Source organism: Carlito syrichta, unplaced genomic scaffold (genome assembly GCF_000164805.1).
Source record: "Carlito syrichta isolate Samal-C Ts95f unplaced genomic scaffold, Tarsius_syrichta-2.0.1 Scaffold303290, whole genome shotgun sequence".
Taxonomy (NCBI): Eukaryota; Metazoa; Chordata; class Mammalia; order Primates; family Tarsiidae; genus Carlito; species Carlito syrichta.
In genome coordinates this window covers 82,845-97,700 of record NW_007247386.1, presented here as the reverse complement: position 1 = coordinate 97,700, position 14,856 = coordinate 82,845, and the positions used below count along the sequence as shown (strand labels likewise).

The following is a 14,856-nucleotide window of genomic DNA, read 5'->3' as shown; positions in this document are numbered from 1 at the left end:
CAGGGAGGGACTAGCTCCTTTGGAAACCTGCCAGTGGTGGGACGCATTGGGAGGAATGGGGGCCAGAGCCCACCCTCCCTCCCTCCTCCCTCAGCTTGGTTTCTCCAAAGCCCCAATTTGGAGAGGAGCTGCAGGTCTTTGTGACGTGGGTGGGGCCGTGAAGATTCTGCATTCAGCCATGCCCAGGTTGGACCTGGGCAGGTGGAGAGAGACGCTGGTGTGGTTGCGGGTTCTGTGTCATGTGTCTGAGCAGTGGGGGTGAGTGAGAGTGGGGCTCTGTGGCTCACAGATTTTGGGGGTTGGGGTTTTTCTGGACAGAGGGGGATAAGTGAGGCGAGGAGGGTGTGTCTGATTTTGGGGAGCCTGGGATCTGCTGACGCCTTGGGGAAAGAACCAGGCTGCTACCGGGAGACCCTGGCTCAGGCAGGCTGAGCCCAAGATGCGTATGGCGGTGGTCAAAGACGTGCTGGTCGTGGTGGAGGGCTCCCTTGTGAGCTTGTCAGGAGCCTTGAACTCGCAGGGACAATGATTTTCTGATTTCTTTGGTAGCAGGGACCACTGACCCTGGGCTGTGTCTGTCTTTTGTGTGAGGATGGGGTCTGTGAACTCCCAGGAGCCCTGTGGATAGGTGGCAGAGGTCCCTGGTCCCTCTGATCCTGTGGGTGAAATTGTTGGGGGTGCACTGTACACAAAGGTGTAGGATTTTTCTAGGAAGAGAATGATTCATCGCTTCCATCAGATACTCAGAGGGACAGGTCTGTGCCCCCCTTTCCTCAAAAACCACTGCTCCCTAGCCCTCTTCCAAGGGCTCCAGTCCTTCGCCTTTTGGCTTTCCCCTATCATATCCGTGGGTCCAAAAGGAGACCCCGTGTGCAGAGGGCGTGCAGGGAGGGTGCTTTTCACGCGGGACTGCCGTGTTGCCACAAGAGTGAAGTAAAAGGAATTGGGGCGTGTGCAGCCCTGCGTGTGTGACTCCACGCATGCACGGGGGTCCTCGGCCTGTCTAGGGAAAGACGAGGTTCCTCCCTCCCTGGTTCTTCCCAACGAAGGTGCTGCCTCCTCCATCTTCCTGTCCCTTCCTCTTCCAGAAGGCTGCCGGGGACAGAAGTCCCCTCTACAGAGAGAGAACTGGTTCCTTCCAGTACAGAGGCTCCAGGGTGGGGGTGGGGTAGGGGACACAATGGAGCAGCCGCTCCGGAGGACGCCTCCACCCCTTCACCCCTTCACCCCAGGATTGGGCCCTGGGGAGAGGGCGAAGGGCCGTGCATGGCAGGCGCGGGTGGCTGATCCACGGTGGGCTTTGCTGCTTCTGTTTGCACCTCCCAGGTCTTCTGGAGGCCAGCTTGGAGGCCCCCCGTGCGCCTCCTTTTCCCAACACTCCGGTCGGAGGAATAGGGACGGTCCTTAAAGTTCTCTTTCTCTCTGGGTGTTGTGCCGGCCGGGCACTTTGCCCACTCCCTCTGCCTTGTCCCCAGGCAGACAGACTCCACCTCAGTGCCAGCACAAAGCTGGGGACGGACCCTGGCACGCTGACTTGGCAGCCAAAACTCAGCCGAGTCAACAAATAAATAGAGTGGCATACGCTCAAGACCAAACATGGTAATTAAAAATTCCCCTGCTCTCCAGGAACGCAAGGCTCAGGCTCCTATTTCTGTCTTGTCGAGTCTGGTGATGGAGGGCCCTGGCCTGCCCCTGGGGAGAAGACCGGTGTTTGGGGGTGGTGCCGAAGGGAGCTGATTTCTCCCGACTCTGGAAGGAGGTGTCCTGGGGGAGGCCTCCTCTGGGACTTGGGGTCAAGCCTTCAGGCCCCAGGCAGGAGAAGAGGCAAGGTGACACTGAGGCCCTCTGTTCTCCAGCCAGTGATGCCAGCAAGAGATGCCCCTAGCCCGTTACCTCAGTGGAAACTGGTAGTTAATGAGGCCTGGGGGGGGGCGTGTACGTTAGCCACCCCGAGGTTCTGCACCACCCCTGCCCTCGGGACCCTTCCTGCCTAGGTAGGTAGCAGGGAGGGAGATGCTGCTCCCATCATCCCTCTTCCTGCCACCCTGGGGGTGTTGCCCATGACTGGGCCGGAGGGCACAGCGTGGATGAGCTCTGGATTTGCAACCCTGGGCGGCTAAGCAGGTTTGCCTCCTTCCCTTTATCCGGGGTTTCCCAAGCAAGCCTGCTGTTTGTTTTATTTTTCTGAGTGGAAGTCTCACTCTGTTGCCCAGGCTGGAGTGCAGTGGCACACCCACAGCCACTGCAACCTCAAGCTGCAGCCTCAAGCTGCAGGCGATCCTTCTGCCTCAGCTTTCCAAGTATGTGGCATGTGGCACCACGTCTGGCTGATTTTTTTTTTTATTTATTGTAGAGACGAGGTCTCGCCAAGTTGCCCAGCCTGGTCTCGAACCCCTGGGCTCAGGCAGTCCTCTCGCCTCCGCCTCCCATAATGCTGGGATTACAGACATGAGCCATTGCGCCCAGCCCCGAACATGCCTATTTTTAAGGGCCACCAAGGGAGCCTGTTAAAAATGCAGATGCTTAGCTGGGCATGGTGGTGCGTGTCTGTAGTTCTGGCTACTTGGCAGGCTGAGGCAGAAAGATTGTCTGAGCCCAGCAGGTCGAGGCTGCGGTGGCCGGGAACGTGCCACTGTCCTCCAGCCTGGGTGACAGAGTGAGACTTCAACTCAAAAAAAAAAAAATGCAGATGCTGGGGCTGTGGCACACACCTATAGTCCCAACCACTCTGGGGGCTGAGGGGAGAATTGCCTGAGTCCAGGAGGTCAAGGCCGTAGTGAGTACTCTAGCCTAGGAAACAAAGGGAGACCCTGTCTCTAAAAAATGAAAACAATTTTAAAAATGCTGGCCAGGCTCGGTGGCTCAGCCTGTAATCCCAGCACTTTGGGAGGCCGAGACAAGAGGATTGCCTGAACCCGCAGGTTCGAGACTCTCCTGGGCAACTTGATGAGACCTCCTCTCTACGATAAATCAAAAACTAGCCGGGCGTGGTAGCGCGCGCCTGTAGTTCCTGCTACTCAGAAGGCTGAGGCGGAAGGATCGCCAGAACCCAGCAGGTCAAGGCTGCAGTGGCCAGGAGTGTGCCAGTGCACTCCAGTCCGGGCAATGGAGTGAGACTCCAACTCAAAAAAAAAAAAAAATGCTGATACTTGGACCCCATCGGACCTATGGAGTAGGGCTCTCCATTCCAAAGGAGAGGACTGGGAATCTGTTTTGTTTTTTTGCTTTTGTTTTTAGTCAGGGTCTCACTCTATCGCCCAGGCTGGAGTGTAGTGGTACGATTGTGGCTACAGAAGCCTCAGCTTCCTGGGCTCAAGCGATCCTTCCGTCTCAGCCTCCTGAATAGCTGGAACTTCAGGCGCACGCCACCACATCCAGTTAATTTTTTTTTTCTTTTAAATTTTTTGTAGAGATGAGATCTCTCTCTGTTGAGCAGGCTGGTCTCAAACTCCTGGGCTCAAGCAGTCCTCCCACCTCAGCTTCCCGAAGTGTTGGATTACAGGTGTGAGCCACCACTCACGACTGAAATCTGTTTTTTTTGTTTTTTTTTTTAGTTGGAGTCTCACTCTGTCGCCCAGACTGGAGTGCAGTGGCTGCTCCCGGCCACCGCAGCCTCGACCTGCTGGGCTCCGGCGATCTTTCCGCCTCAGCCTTCCAAGTAGCTGGAACTACAGGCGCGTGCTACCACACCTGGCTTTTTCTTTTTTTTTTATTTATTTATTGTAGAGATGAGGTCGCACCAAGTCGAACCCGTGGGCTCAGGCAATCCACTCACCTCAGTCTCCCAAGGCGCGGGATTACAGGCTGAGCCACCGAGCCCGGCTTGGTTTTGGTTTTTGAGGGTTAGTCTCACTGTGTCACCCAGTCTGGAATTCACTGGCACTCTCATGGTCAACACAGCCTTGACTTGCTGGGCTCAGGCAGTCCTTTCACCTCAGCCTTCCAAGTAGCTGGAATCACAGGCGCATGCCACCACACCTGGCTAATTTTTTATTTATCGTAGAGACGAGGTCTCACCAAATTGCCTAGGCTGATCTTGAACCCCTGGGCTCAGGCAATCCTCTTGCTCAGCCTCCCAAAGTGCTGGGATTACAGGTGTGAGCCACCGTGCCTAGCGTGGAATCTGTTTTTAATAACGCCCAGGTGACACTTGAATCAGACCCATTGGAGAATGGCTGCTTCTGTACCAGGTTGGGCTCCTGAAAAGATATGTCCCGGCTGTGTGTTTTTATCATGGGATTTTGTGTCCCCTTGATTTATTTGATCAATAATTGTGTGATTTTGAGTTGTCGTAAGTCCTCCTTCAGCTGCTGCTGGCTCCTGATTCCCTTTTTTTTTGTTGTTGAGTTGGAGTCTCACTCTGTTGCCCAGGCTGGAATGCAGTGGCACGCTCCTGGCCACCGCAACCTCGACCTGCTGAACTCCGGCGATCCTTCTGCCTCAGCCTCCCAAATAGCTGGAACTACAGACACACGCCACCATACCTGGCTAGTTTTTGTGATTTATTGTAGAAATGAGGTCTCGCCACGTTGCCCGGATGGGTCTCGAACCCACGGGCTAAGGCAATCCTCTTGCCTCGGCCTCCCAAAGTGCTGGGATTAGACTGAGCCACCGTGCTGGCCAACTCATGATTCTTAAACTCCCTCTCCCCAATCTTTCTGTTAACAAATCAACTTTCTATAAACCTGTATTTAAAAGCACTTGGGGGGCTGGATGTGGTGCCTCACACCTATAATCCCAGCACTCTGCAGGCCTAGGCAGGAGGATCGCTTGAAGCCAGGAGTTTGAGACTAACTTAAGCAACATAGCGAGACCCTGTCTCTACTCACAAAAAAATTTTTTAATTACCTGGGTGTGGTGGTGCATGGCTGTAGTCCCAATACTTTGCGAGGCTGAGGCAGGAGGATCACTTGAGCCCAGGAGGTTGAGGCTGCAGTGAGCTCTGATCGTGCCACTGCACTCCATCTGGGGTGACAAAGTGAGATTCTATCTCTAAAATAAAAATTAAAAAGTACTTGGCACCTCTGAAACTTAAAACCAGTTGGTGAAGAATCTTTCTGCCAAACAACTTATCACCACCCCTTGTAAGATACGCTTTCCCTGACCCCGCATGCTGACTCAAGCCTGTAATCCCAGCACTTTGGGAGGCCAGGACAAGAGGATTGCCTAAGTCCAGAGGTTCGAGACCAGCCTGGGCAACTTGACGAGGCCTCGTCGTCTCTACAACAAATCAAAAAATTAGCCAGATGTGGTGGCGCGTGCCTGTGGTTCCAGCTACTCGGAAGGCTGAGGCGGAAGGATCACCTGAGCCCAGCAGGTCGAGGCTGCAGTGGCTGTGAGTGTGCCACTGCACTCTAGCCTGGGTGACAGAGTGAGAATCCGACTCAAAAAAAAATGCGCTTTCCCAGGGAGGATCTGCCTCCAGCGCTGACTGGTGTGGGGTGGGGAAGGCTGCCTTGTGAGGGAAGACCAGGTTGGTCAGGGTCGCTTCGGCTCACACTCCCAGACCCATCGTGCCGGCTCCCACCAGCCTGAGGATGCGGGGTCATCATATGTTTATTCACATGGTCAGCAAAAAATACTTCGATGTCTGCTCAGAGCCAGACCCTGGCACATCAGATGAACAAGACACGGAAAGCACCACCCTCACGGAGCTTGGCTTTCTGGTGGAGGAGAGGGGCAGGAAACACGGGAATGTGAGTTAATAAGCGCAGGAACAGTGTGTGCTGGGGCAAAAAAAACAAACAGATGCAGAGAACCAGGAGGGACCATTTTGGTTTGGAGGTGCAGAGGAGGCCTCTGAAGAGATGTCTAAGGGAGCTAAGTCCTTGATGCCCAGGAAAAGGTGGGGGCAAAGATTTGGGGAAGAGAGAATGAGCTCAGCAGGTTTGAGGGCTGGAGTGGAGGCTGACTGGGAGAGGCAGGTCAGGGAGGCAGGCGAGGCCTCATCTTGGACCTTGGAGGCCAAGGGTGAGAGTTTGGATTTCATGCTTTAAACAAGAGGGAAGTCGTTCGATTTCTGCTATCAAAGATCACTGGGACGGCTGTGGGAGGGAAGAAGGGAAACGGGGGCGTTGGGGGTAGAGGCTGCGGCTGAAATCCACATACTAATAAATGGTGGAACCTCGGCTTGGGGGACGTGGAAGAGATGGGCGTGTGTTTGTACAGGGGTGCGGAGGTGTTCTCCAACCATTCTGAACTCTCTGGGCATTTTATCCATCAGTTTCCTCATTGTCCAATCAGACACCAGTCCAAGGAACAGATTTCATTGCATCACCTTAGAACCTCTCTCTTCCCAGACTATCAGGAAGTTCTTGGTGTCTACCCTTCCCCTCCGGGCTGTGATCTATTCATTGTTGAGAGAAGGACAAAGTGGGCAGAGACTCTGGGATCGAGGGAGTACTCAGCTGTACACCTGCTTAAGAAGCCTCCTTCTGGGAGGCCACAATAAAAACTGGAAATCCTCAGCACTTTGGTAGGCTGAGGTGAGAGGATTTCCTGAAGAACAGCCTGGACAACTTGGCAAGACCTCATCTCTACAATAAAGCAAAAAAAAAAAAAAAAATTAGCCAGGCATGGTGGCAATCGCCTGTAGTTCCAGCTACTTGGAAGGCTGAGGCGGAAGGCTCGCCTCAGCCCAGCAGGTCAAGGCTGCGGTGGCTGTGAGTACGCCACTGCACTCCAGCCTAGGCAACAGAGTGAGACTCCAACTCACAACAAAATAAAAACTAGAATCAAAGTCCGAATCCAGGTTAGACACCATGGGTGAGCTGCTGTTCTGTGTTAGTTTTCCTGCCTGTTCCCAAACCCAGCTCCAGCACCTGGCGCTCAGGTGAGCTCCTCAGACCTCCAGGCTTGGGATGCCTTTGACTGGACATCAAAGGGAGGGAGGAGGCATCTGTGTCCCCAGCCAGTGTCCCCTGCCTCCTACAATGGTTCCCTGCCCCCAGCATCATCCTCCTCCTCTCCCATTGTTGTCTCCCTGCCCTCTTGTTTTTTTTTTTTTTAAGTTGGAGTCTCACTCTGTCGCCCAGGCTGGAGTGCAGTGGCCGCTCCCGGCCACCGCAGCCTCGACCTGCAGGACTCTGGTGATCCTTCTGCTTCAGCCTTCCAAGTAGCTGCACCTACAGACGCATGCCACTATGCCCAGCTAGCTTTTGTGATTTTTTTTTTTTTTGTAGAGCCGAGGTCTCACCAAGTTGCCCAACCTGGTCTCAAACCCCTGGACTCAGGCAATCCTCTTGTCTCGGTCTCCCAAAGTGCTGGGATGACAGGCTGAGCCACTGCGTCCGGCCAACTGTCCTCTTTTTTGAGACAAATGAGGTCTCGCTATGTTGCCCAGGCGGATCTCGAACTCCTGGCCTCAAGCCATCCTCCCACCTCAGCCTCCTGAGAAACTGGGACTACAGGTGCGCACCACCATCACCCTGTGCTCACCTCTCCTAAACCTCCCTCTTTCCTACATCTCCTTTCCAGGCTCTAGAACTCATCCTTCCCAAGTCACCCGGGAGGCTGTTTAAAATGCAGATTCCTGTGCCCAGCCCAGATTCAGAATCTCCTCTTGGGTGAATCTGAATCCACAGGCTCCCACTGCTTGTAATGCTGGCCCATCCCAGATGTGACTGCTGGGAGTTCTGTGTAAACTTGGAGGGGTGGGGCTGTCTGCACTTTAGAAAAATGGAGGAAATGAAGACAGTGCGTCTCGGGAGACTCTGAAATCTGCCCAGACGGGTTCTGGGAACACACAGCCTTCCCTCCTGGGTCAGCAGAAGCCAGAGCTGAAGGGTTCTGGGACCTGGGGTGGCACGGCTTTTGGTCTAAAGAAGGCTGTTGTCCCCTTCTGGGCAGGTGCCAATCTGCAGGGCTGCAGCAAAGGGGCCTCCTGGGGGACCGTCGGCCTGGGCCCCCATCCCAGACTCACCTCTGACCTCTCTCCGCAGCTCAGGTACCAGACAGTGATGAGCAGTTCGTTCCTGATTTCCATTCAGAAAACTGTGAGTAGAGCCCTGGGAGAGGGCATGGGGAAGGGTGGAAATGTCGGACAGAAGATCACTGATCAGCTTTTCTCTCCTCAAGAAAAGGGCACGGTGGCTCATGCCTGTAATCCTAGCACTTTGGGAGCCAGAGGAGGGAAGATTGCTTGATCCTAGGAGTTTGAGACCAGCCTAGGCAACATAGGGAAACCTCAGCTCTACAAAAAATTAGGTGTGGTGGTGCGCACCTGTAGTCCCAGCTTCTTGGGAGGCTGAAGCAGAAGGATCGCGGAAGCCCAATAGGTCGAGGCTGCGGTGGCCGTGAGCGTGCCACTGGATTCCAGCCTGGGCAACAGATTGAGACTCCAGCTCAAAAACAGGAAAGAGAAAGGTGAAGGTCACATCTCATTCTTGGGTCTGGCTTCGAAGACCAGGGCAGTGACTGGGAGGTGAAGACTGGTTCAAATTTGGGGCTTGCCCTGTCAAACTGTGTGACCTTAGAGCAGACACTGTCTCTCTGGCCCTCTATGTAAGGCTTGGACCAGTTTATCAGGTCCCAGGCCCAGTTCTAATGTTCTAAGTTACTTTCATGGTGATTTCGCGCTCCCCAGGAGACATTTGGCAATGTCTGTAGACACTTCTGGTTGTCAAAACTGAGGGTGGGGTGCTACTGGCAGCCGACGGGTAGAGGCCAGGATGCTACTGAAAGCATCCTACAATGCTCAGGACAACCCCCCACAATGCACAAAATCATCTGGCCTAGGCTGAGCGCAGTGGCTCATACCTGTAATCCCAGCATCTTGGGAGGCCGAGGAGGCCAGGAGCTGGAGACCATCCTGGGCAGCATAGTGAGACCCGTCTCTGAAAAGTAAAATAAATAAATACATTACCCGGACCAAATGCAATGGTGCCACTGTTGAGAAACTCTGCTTGAATGTCAGATGTTTTGCTCTCAAGTGTCTTCACCGAAGAAATGAAACAGGGCACGAAGAATCAAAAGAGCAGAGCGCAGAGCAGTGGCGTACAGGCAGGGCCGTCTGCCCGGGCCGCGGGAAGACTGAGTCTCACCCTTGGCTTGGAACCACCTCTGCTGCTCAGTCCTGTGGCTGGAGTTTGGGGACCCAGCAGGGGCCACAGGAAAGGCCAGTGTTCTTCCCAGAGAACGAGGAGCTTGTGTCTCACGGGGTTCAGCTGACATTCAAGCAGGCTGATCTCCAACCTTAACCAGAAAAAGAAAGATGCTGTATATCCCCAAATAAGCACACATTTCCCTTCCTTGGAGTTTTCTAAGGTGTTCAGGAAAACCACAGGCCCAAGGTTGGAGGCACTCACCCTTCCAACGTGTTCCGTGGGGTTTGGGGTTGTGTTCAACGTTGAACTTCAGAAAGTTTCTCTGACTGATTTTGGGCGTGGGTCGGATGTGTAGAACGAGACGTCACGTGACGTGTTCTTAGAGTGACTCTGGGTCTCAGAAAGCCGACATGCGGGGAGGGGAGGGGAGGCCGGGTGGCCACCCAGCCAGCACCCAGGGGCAGAAGCTGTTGGGAGCCCTGCCTGCCTCCCGTGACAAGTTCTGGTCTTCTCTGCCCCCTCAGTAGCGTTCCACAGTCCCACTACCAGGATCAAGAAGGAGCCCCAGAGTCCCCACACAGACCCAGCCCTGTCTTGCAGCAGAAAGCTGCCACTGCCCTACCACCATGGCGAGCAGTGCCTTTATTCCAGGTGAGCTCCGGCCTGACCCTGGTGAAGGGTGAGCAAGAACACCAGGAGGATGAGGTGCTCTGGGGTTGGGGAGGTGGGAGGCCGGCAGGCGTCGTGGGCACGCCGGCAGCAGTCGAGGTGCAAGTTAGACAACAGAAAGGACTTCCTGGCTGCTGTAAGGGAACAAAACAGCTGGTTTTCCTCTGTCAGGATGCAAAGTGGAGCAGAGGGCCTCTGGGTGCATGTCAAGGCCACAGCAGTCTGTTTTCACTCAAAGGACCCCTGTCTCACCCAAGCCAGTTGCTTTGGGCTGGGGAGAGGCGTTCTCAAGATTAGGCCCTGGCCGGGCTCGATGGCTCAGCCTGTCATCCTAGCACTTTGGGAGGCCGAGGTGAGTGGATTGCCTGAGCCCGCAGGTTCGAGACCAGCCCAGGCAACTTGGGGAGACCTCATCTCTACAATAAATCAAAAAATTAGCCGGGCGTGGTAGTGCGCGCCTGTAGTTCCAGCTACTTGGAAGGCTGAGGCGGAAGGATCGCAGGAGCCCAGCAGTCTGGGCGACAGAGTGAGACTCCAACTCAAAAAAAAAAAAGATTAGGTCCGAATTCAGACTTGATGGAAGGAGAAAGAGAATCCACCTGAGGCTGAGTCTGTGGCTCCTGCCGTTGCCTCTGGCCTTCTTCCATACTCTGCCGTGCCCTCCCTTCCCTGGGGATGAAGGGCTCAAAGACGCCTCCCAGCTCCTCTGTCTCCTCACCCCTGTCTCCCCCACAACTCCAGTGCCTATGACCCCCCCAGACAAATCGCCATCAAGTCCCCCGCCGCCCCCGGACAGTCGCCCCTGCGGCCCTTTTCCCGGGCAGAACAACGGAGTTTCCTGAGATCCTCCGGCCCCTCCCAGCCCCACCCTGGCCACGGGTACCTCGGGGAACACAGGTAAGGAGACAGGGAGACCCACGGCCTATGGGCCCAGCCTCGCCAGTTTTTCCTCAAGCCCCAATGTTCTCCATAGAGACCCAGTGGAGGGAGGCGGGGAGGAAGGGAAACTGGCGCCCTTCCCCCCATCACACTCCAGAGCCTACCCGCAGCCTGGGAGCGACAGGCTCTGGGGGGCTCACTGCGGACTCTCTTCTCTCCCCCTCCGACCACACCCAGCTCTGTCTTCCAGCAGCCCCCGGACGTCTGCCACTCCTTCACATCTTCTCAGGGAGGGGGCCGGGAGCCCCTCCCAGCCCCCTACCAACACCAGCTGTCTGAGCCCTGCCCGCCCTACCCCCAGCAGAGCTTCAAGCAGGAATACCACGATCCCCTATACGAGCAGGCGGGCCAGGGTGGGGTCAGTGGGCACAGGTACCCAGGGGCGGGGGTGGTAATCAAACAGGAGCAGACGGACTTCGCCTACGACTCAGGTAAGAGGCTGGGGGCGGGGAGGGGGGCGCGAAGGAACGTCTGTGGGCTTGCCAGGTGGGCTGGCACGGGGCCAGACGCAAGGTTCCAAGAGCTTTTTGCCTTCCTGTCCATCTGTTTGCCGTTCCGTACATCCAACCCACCCACTCACCTTTATTCATAGTTTCAAAAAATTGTCATTTTTCAATCAGCAAATTTATCCAAAGGTTGGGGGATGTATGTAGATCCCGCCCTCAGGTCGCTTGTGACTTATCAGGAAAGATAATAAGGCCTTGCTTTGTATTTAGCAGGTGGTTGAGGGTTTAATGACCTACTAAGACCACACCACTGTGACAGGAATAGGAATGTGAGGAGTTGAAGGGCGCAGGGATGAATAGGATGTGCCACTGGTCCCTGTCCCTAGAGAAGTTTAAAAATACAAAGGGATTTGAATGAAGAGGACCGTGAACTTGAAACTAGCCAGGCTTATCCTTCCCGCTAATATGTGGTTTCCACGACCTGTTTGAGCCTCTGGTTGATGGGTGGTCCAGCAGCCAGGCCCGAGCTGAAGCGGAAGCAGGGGCTGCTGTAATTTTAGTTCCACCTGGCTGTTGACCTGAGGGAGACGCACTCAGCCGTGTTCAGGAATAGCTGTAGTTCAAGGCACCATGCACCGAGGGAGGGCTGTGCTCAGTTAGGAGGGGCCCAGGAAACACAGCCTTCTCTTTTCTTCTGGCCCTTGTGACGTTGTTATTAGCTTCAAATCTGAGTTATCTGTAAACTTGCATTGGAAAAATAAATTCGGAGGCCAGGTGTGGTGGCTCAAGCCTGTAATCCCAGCACTTTGGAAGGCCAAGGTGAGAGGATTGCCTGAGCCCAGGAGTTCGAGACCACCCTGGGCAACTTGGTGAGCCCTCGTCTCTACACTAAATAAAAAAATGAGTTGGGTGTGGTGGTGTGCACCAGTAGTTCTAGCTATTTGGAAGGCTGAGCCCAGCAGGTCAAGGCTGCAGTGGCCGAGCATGCCCCTGCACTCCAGCCTGGGTGGCAGAATGAGACTCTGACTCGAAAAAAGAAAAACAATAAATTCAGGCCCTGTGCAGTGGCTCACCCCTGTAATCCCAACACCCGAGGAGGCCAAGGCAGGAGGATCGCTTGAGCCCAAGTAATGTGAAACCAGCCTGAGCAACATAGCAGGACCTCTCCTCTACAAAAAAATAAAATAAAAAAATCAGCCAAGCATGGTGGCACGTGCCTGTAGCCCCAGCTACTCAGGAGGCTCAGGCAGAAAGATCGCTAGACCCCAGGAGGTCAAGGCTGCAGCGAGCTGTGATTTTGTCACTGCACTTCAGCCTGGGCGACAGAATAAGACCTGATCCACACACACACAAAATTCAGGTTAGCGTAGGCTCAGAGCCGGCTACAACTTGAGAATTTTTCTTTTCCTGGTGCCCGCAGTCTTTCAGGGCAGGGCATGGACCACAGACCCCAGGCTGCGCGGGTGGGAACCGGATGGGTGCTTCTGTCCTTAAGTGCAGGATACCGGCTGAGCCTGGCTTGGCAGGGAGCAGGGAGAGGAGGAGGAGGGAGGCGCTCTCGCCACGACCTTCGCAGGCTGCGCGCCGGAGGAGTGGATCGTGTTACTTGCCCTTGAATTCCCGCCCCTCCCCCCGGCGCCTCCCGAATGGAGTCGGGAATTCCATTCACAAAATGGAGGCACGAGTGCGCCCACCCTCCTGCCGCCTCCCAGAGGTGTCGGGTTTCGCCGGCGCCTCGTTCATAGGTGGGAGTGATGGGAGTGCGGGCGGGGCGGGGCGGGGTTGGAACTGGACCGCGTGGCCTCACGTAGCCGCCTTTAGGTGGCTGGGGAGGTTTCTGCCCTACGGAGTGGAGCGGAACGTGCCCTGCTGAGCGCCTGGAAAGGCACGGCCCCAGCCCGCCTCTTCCCCCGATGGCGCAGGCGAGCGCCGGATGTTTCTGCCTGTCCCTCACACGCTCAGGGCCGGGAACCTGACCTGCAGACCGGACGCTTGCCCACTCCGGGGAGGCTCAGGACACCCGACACTCTCCCCGGAGGCTCATCTCACCCCCTCCTCCCCCTGAGCTCAGGAAGCAGCTGCTCCCTGGAATCCTGGGCCTTGTGAACACGGCGCCCGGTCCGGTCGCTGCCAGGCCTGCCCTGCCCTCTGCCCCAGCTCTCAGCCCAGGGGCTGGAGCCTCGCGCTCCCTCTGGGCGGACTTCCCCTGGGGTTGGGTGGGCAGCTCCCAGGAAGGGAAGTCACTGGAAAGCAGGCTGGCAGGAAGAAGCTCTTGGATTTGTGCAGAACTTTCCCCTCCCTGTCCCCAGCCCGGCCTCAGCCACCTGTAATGTTGCCCTTTCCTCCCCACAGATGTCACGGGGTGCGCCTCAGTGTACCTCCACACAGAGGGCTTCTCCGGGCCCTCTCCAGGGGATGGGGCCATGGGTAAGGTATCCCCTTTCTGCCCCTGCCAAGCCCTCCACGTTGTGGGAAGGAACCACGCCACGGGGGAGGGTCTCCCTGGCCAGGAGTCCCTCCGGACTCATTGGGGAGCTCCAGGCCTGAGTGTCCCCCAACTTCCCCCACAAGGCTATGGCTACGAGAAACCTCTGCGGCCCTTCCCGGACGATGTCTGCGTCGTCCCTGAGAAATTTGAAGGTCAGAGGAGCAGCTGTTCGTGGGACGGTCAGGGTGTGCTCCACGTGCTCTGGCTGTGCTGTGTCCCTGCAGGAACCACGGTGCACGTCACTGTCTCGAGAGGGGGGACCACATGGGAAGGGGCCTGAGGAGACGCCCCGGGGATGGGGAAAGGGGCATGGGGGATCAGGGGCCCACAAACCCCGTGCTCTATTTCCGTGTTCCCCAGGAGACATCAAGCAGGAAGGGGTTGGCATGTTCCGAGAGGGGCCCCCCTACCAGCGCCGGGGTGCCTTGCAGCTGTGGCAGTTCCTGGTGGCCCTGCTGGACGACCCCACGAATGCCCATTTCATTGCCTGGACGGGCAGGGGGATGGAGTTCAAGCTCATTGAGCCCGAAGAGGTGGGCCCCTCCCGTGTCCTCCCTTCCACCAATGGCCGTGGGGCCAGGAGAGGACATGGGGTGTCTTGACCCTCCCCAGTCCTTGCCTGGACTCTTACCACACCCGAGCCTGGGGCTTAGCCGCAGGCCAGCTTAGCACAACGTGCAGAATTTCAAGTGCTCTTTCAGACCCGACTCCCACTTTTTCAACTCTGTTGAGGCAGCGCCTCCACCCCAAACTGTTGTTTCCAGGTCGCCAGGCTCTGGGGCATCCAGAAGAACCGGCCGGCCATGAACTATGACAAGCTCAGCCGCTCGCTCCGATACTACTATGAGAAAGGCATCATGCAGAAGGTGGGGCTGAGGGTCCAGGCCCAGGGCAGTGGTGGCAGTGGGGGTGGTGGAGCAGTGGCTGTGGGAGGGTGATGGGGGGATGGCAGGAGCACTATCAGCCAGTCTGTAGAAGCAGAGGAAGAACCAGTCAGGCCAGGAACGGTGGCTCATGCTTGTCATCCCAGCAGTTTGGGAGGTGCAGGAGAGAGGATGGCCTGAGCCCATGGGTTCGAGACCAGCCTGGGCAACATGGCGAGGCCTCGACTCTACAGAAAATCGAAAAATTAGCTGAGCATGGTGGTGCACGCCTGTAGTTCCAGGTACTTGGAAGGCTGAGGTAGAAGCATCGCCTGAGCCCAGCAGGCCGGCGCTGGGGTGGCTCTGAGTGTGCCGCTGCACTCCAGCCTGGGCGACAGAATGAGACT

At 56.2% G+C, this 14,856-nt stretch overlaps 1 protein-coding gene across 1 annotated transcript in view; it reads left to right on the top strand.

Moving 5' to 3' along the window:
- The window catches only part of ETV4 (ETS variant 4), an 18,537-nt gene that overhangs the window by 2,452 nt on the left and 1,229 nt on the right, over positions 1-14,856 (top strand). The window contains exons 3-10 of the mRNA XM_021712466.1: positions 7,941-7,994; positions 9,569-9,695; positions 10,455-10,610; positions 10,830-11,083; positions 13,451-13,525; positions 13,670-13,738; positions 13,947-14,119; positions 14,351-14,452. Coding sequence (XP_021568141.1) covers positions 7,941-7,994; positions 9,569-9,695; positions 10,455-10,610; positions 10,830-11,083; positions 13,451-13,525; positions 13,670-13,738; positions 13,947-14,119; positions 14,351-14,452 — 1,010 coding nt within the window. The remainder of the gene's footprint in view (positions 1-7,940; positions 7,995-9,568; positions 9,696-10,454; positions 10,611-10,829; positions 11,084-13,450; positions 13,526-13,669; positions 13,739-13,946; positions 14,120-14,350; positions 14,453-14,856) is intronic.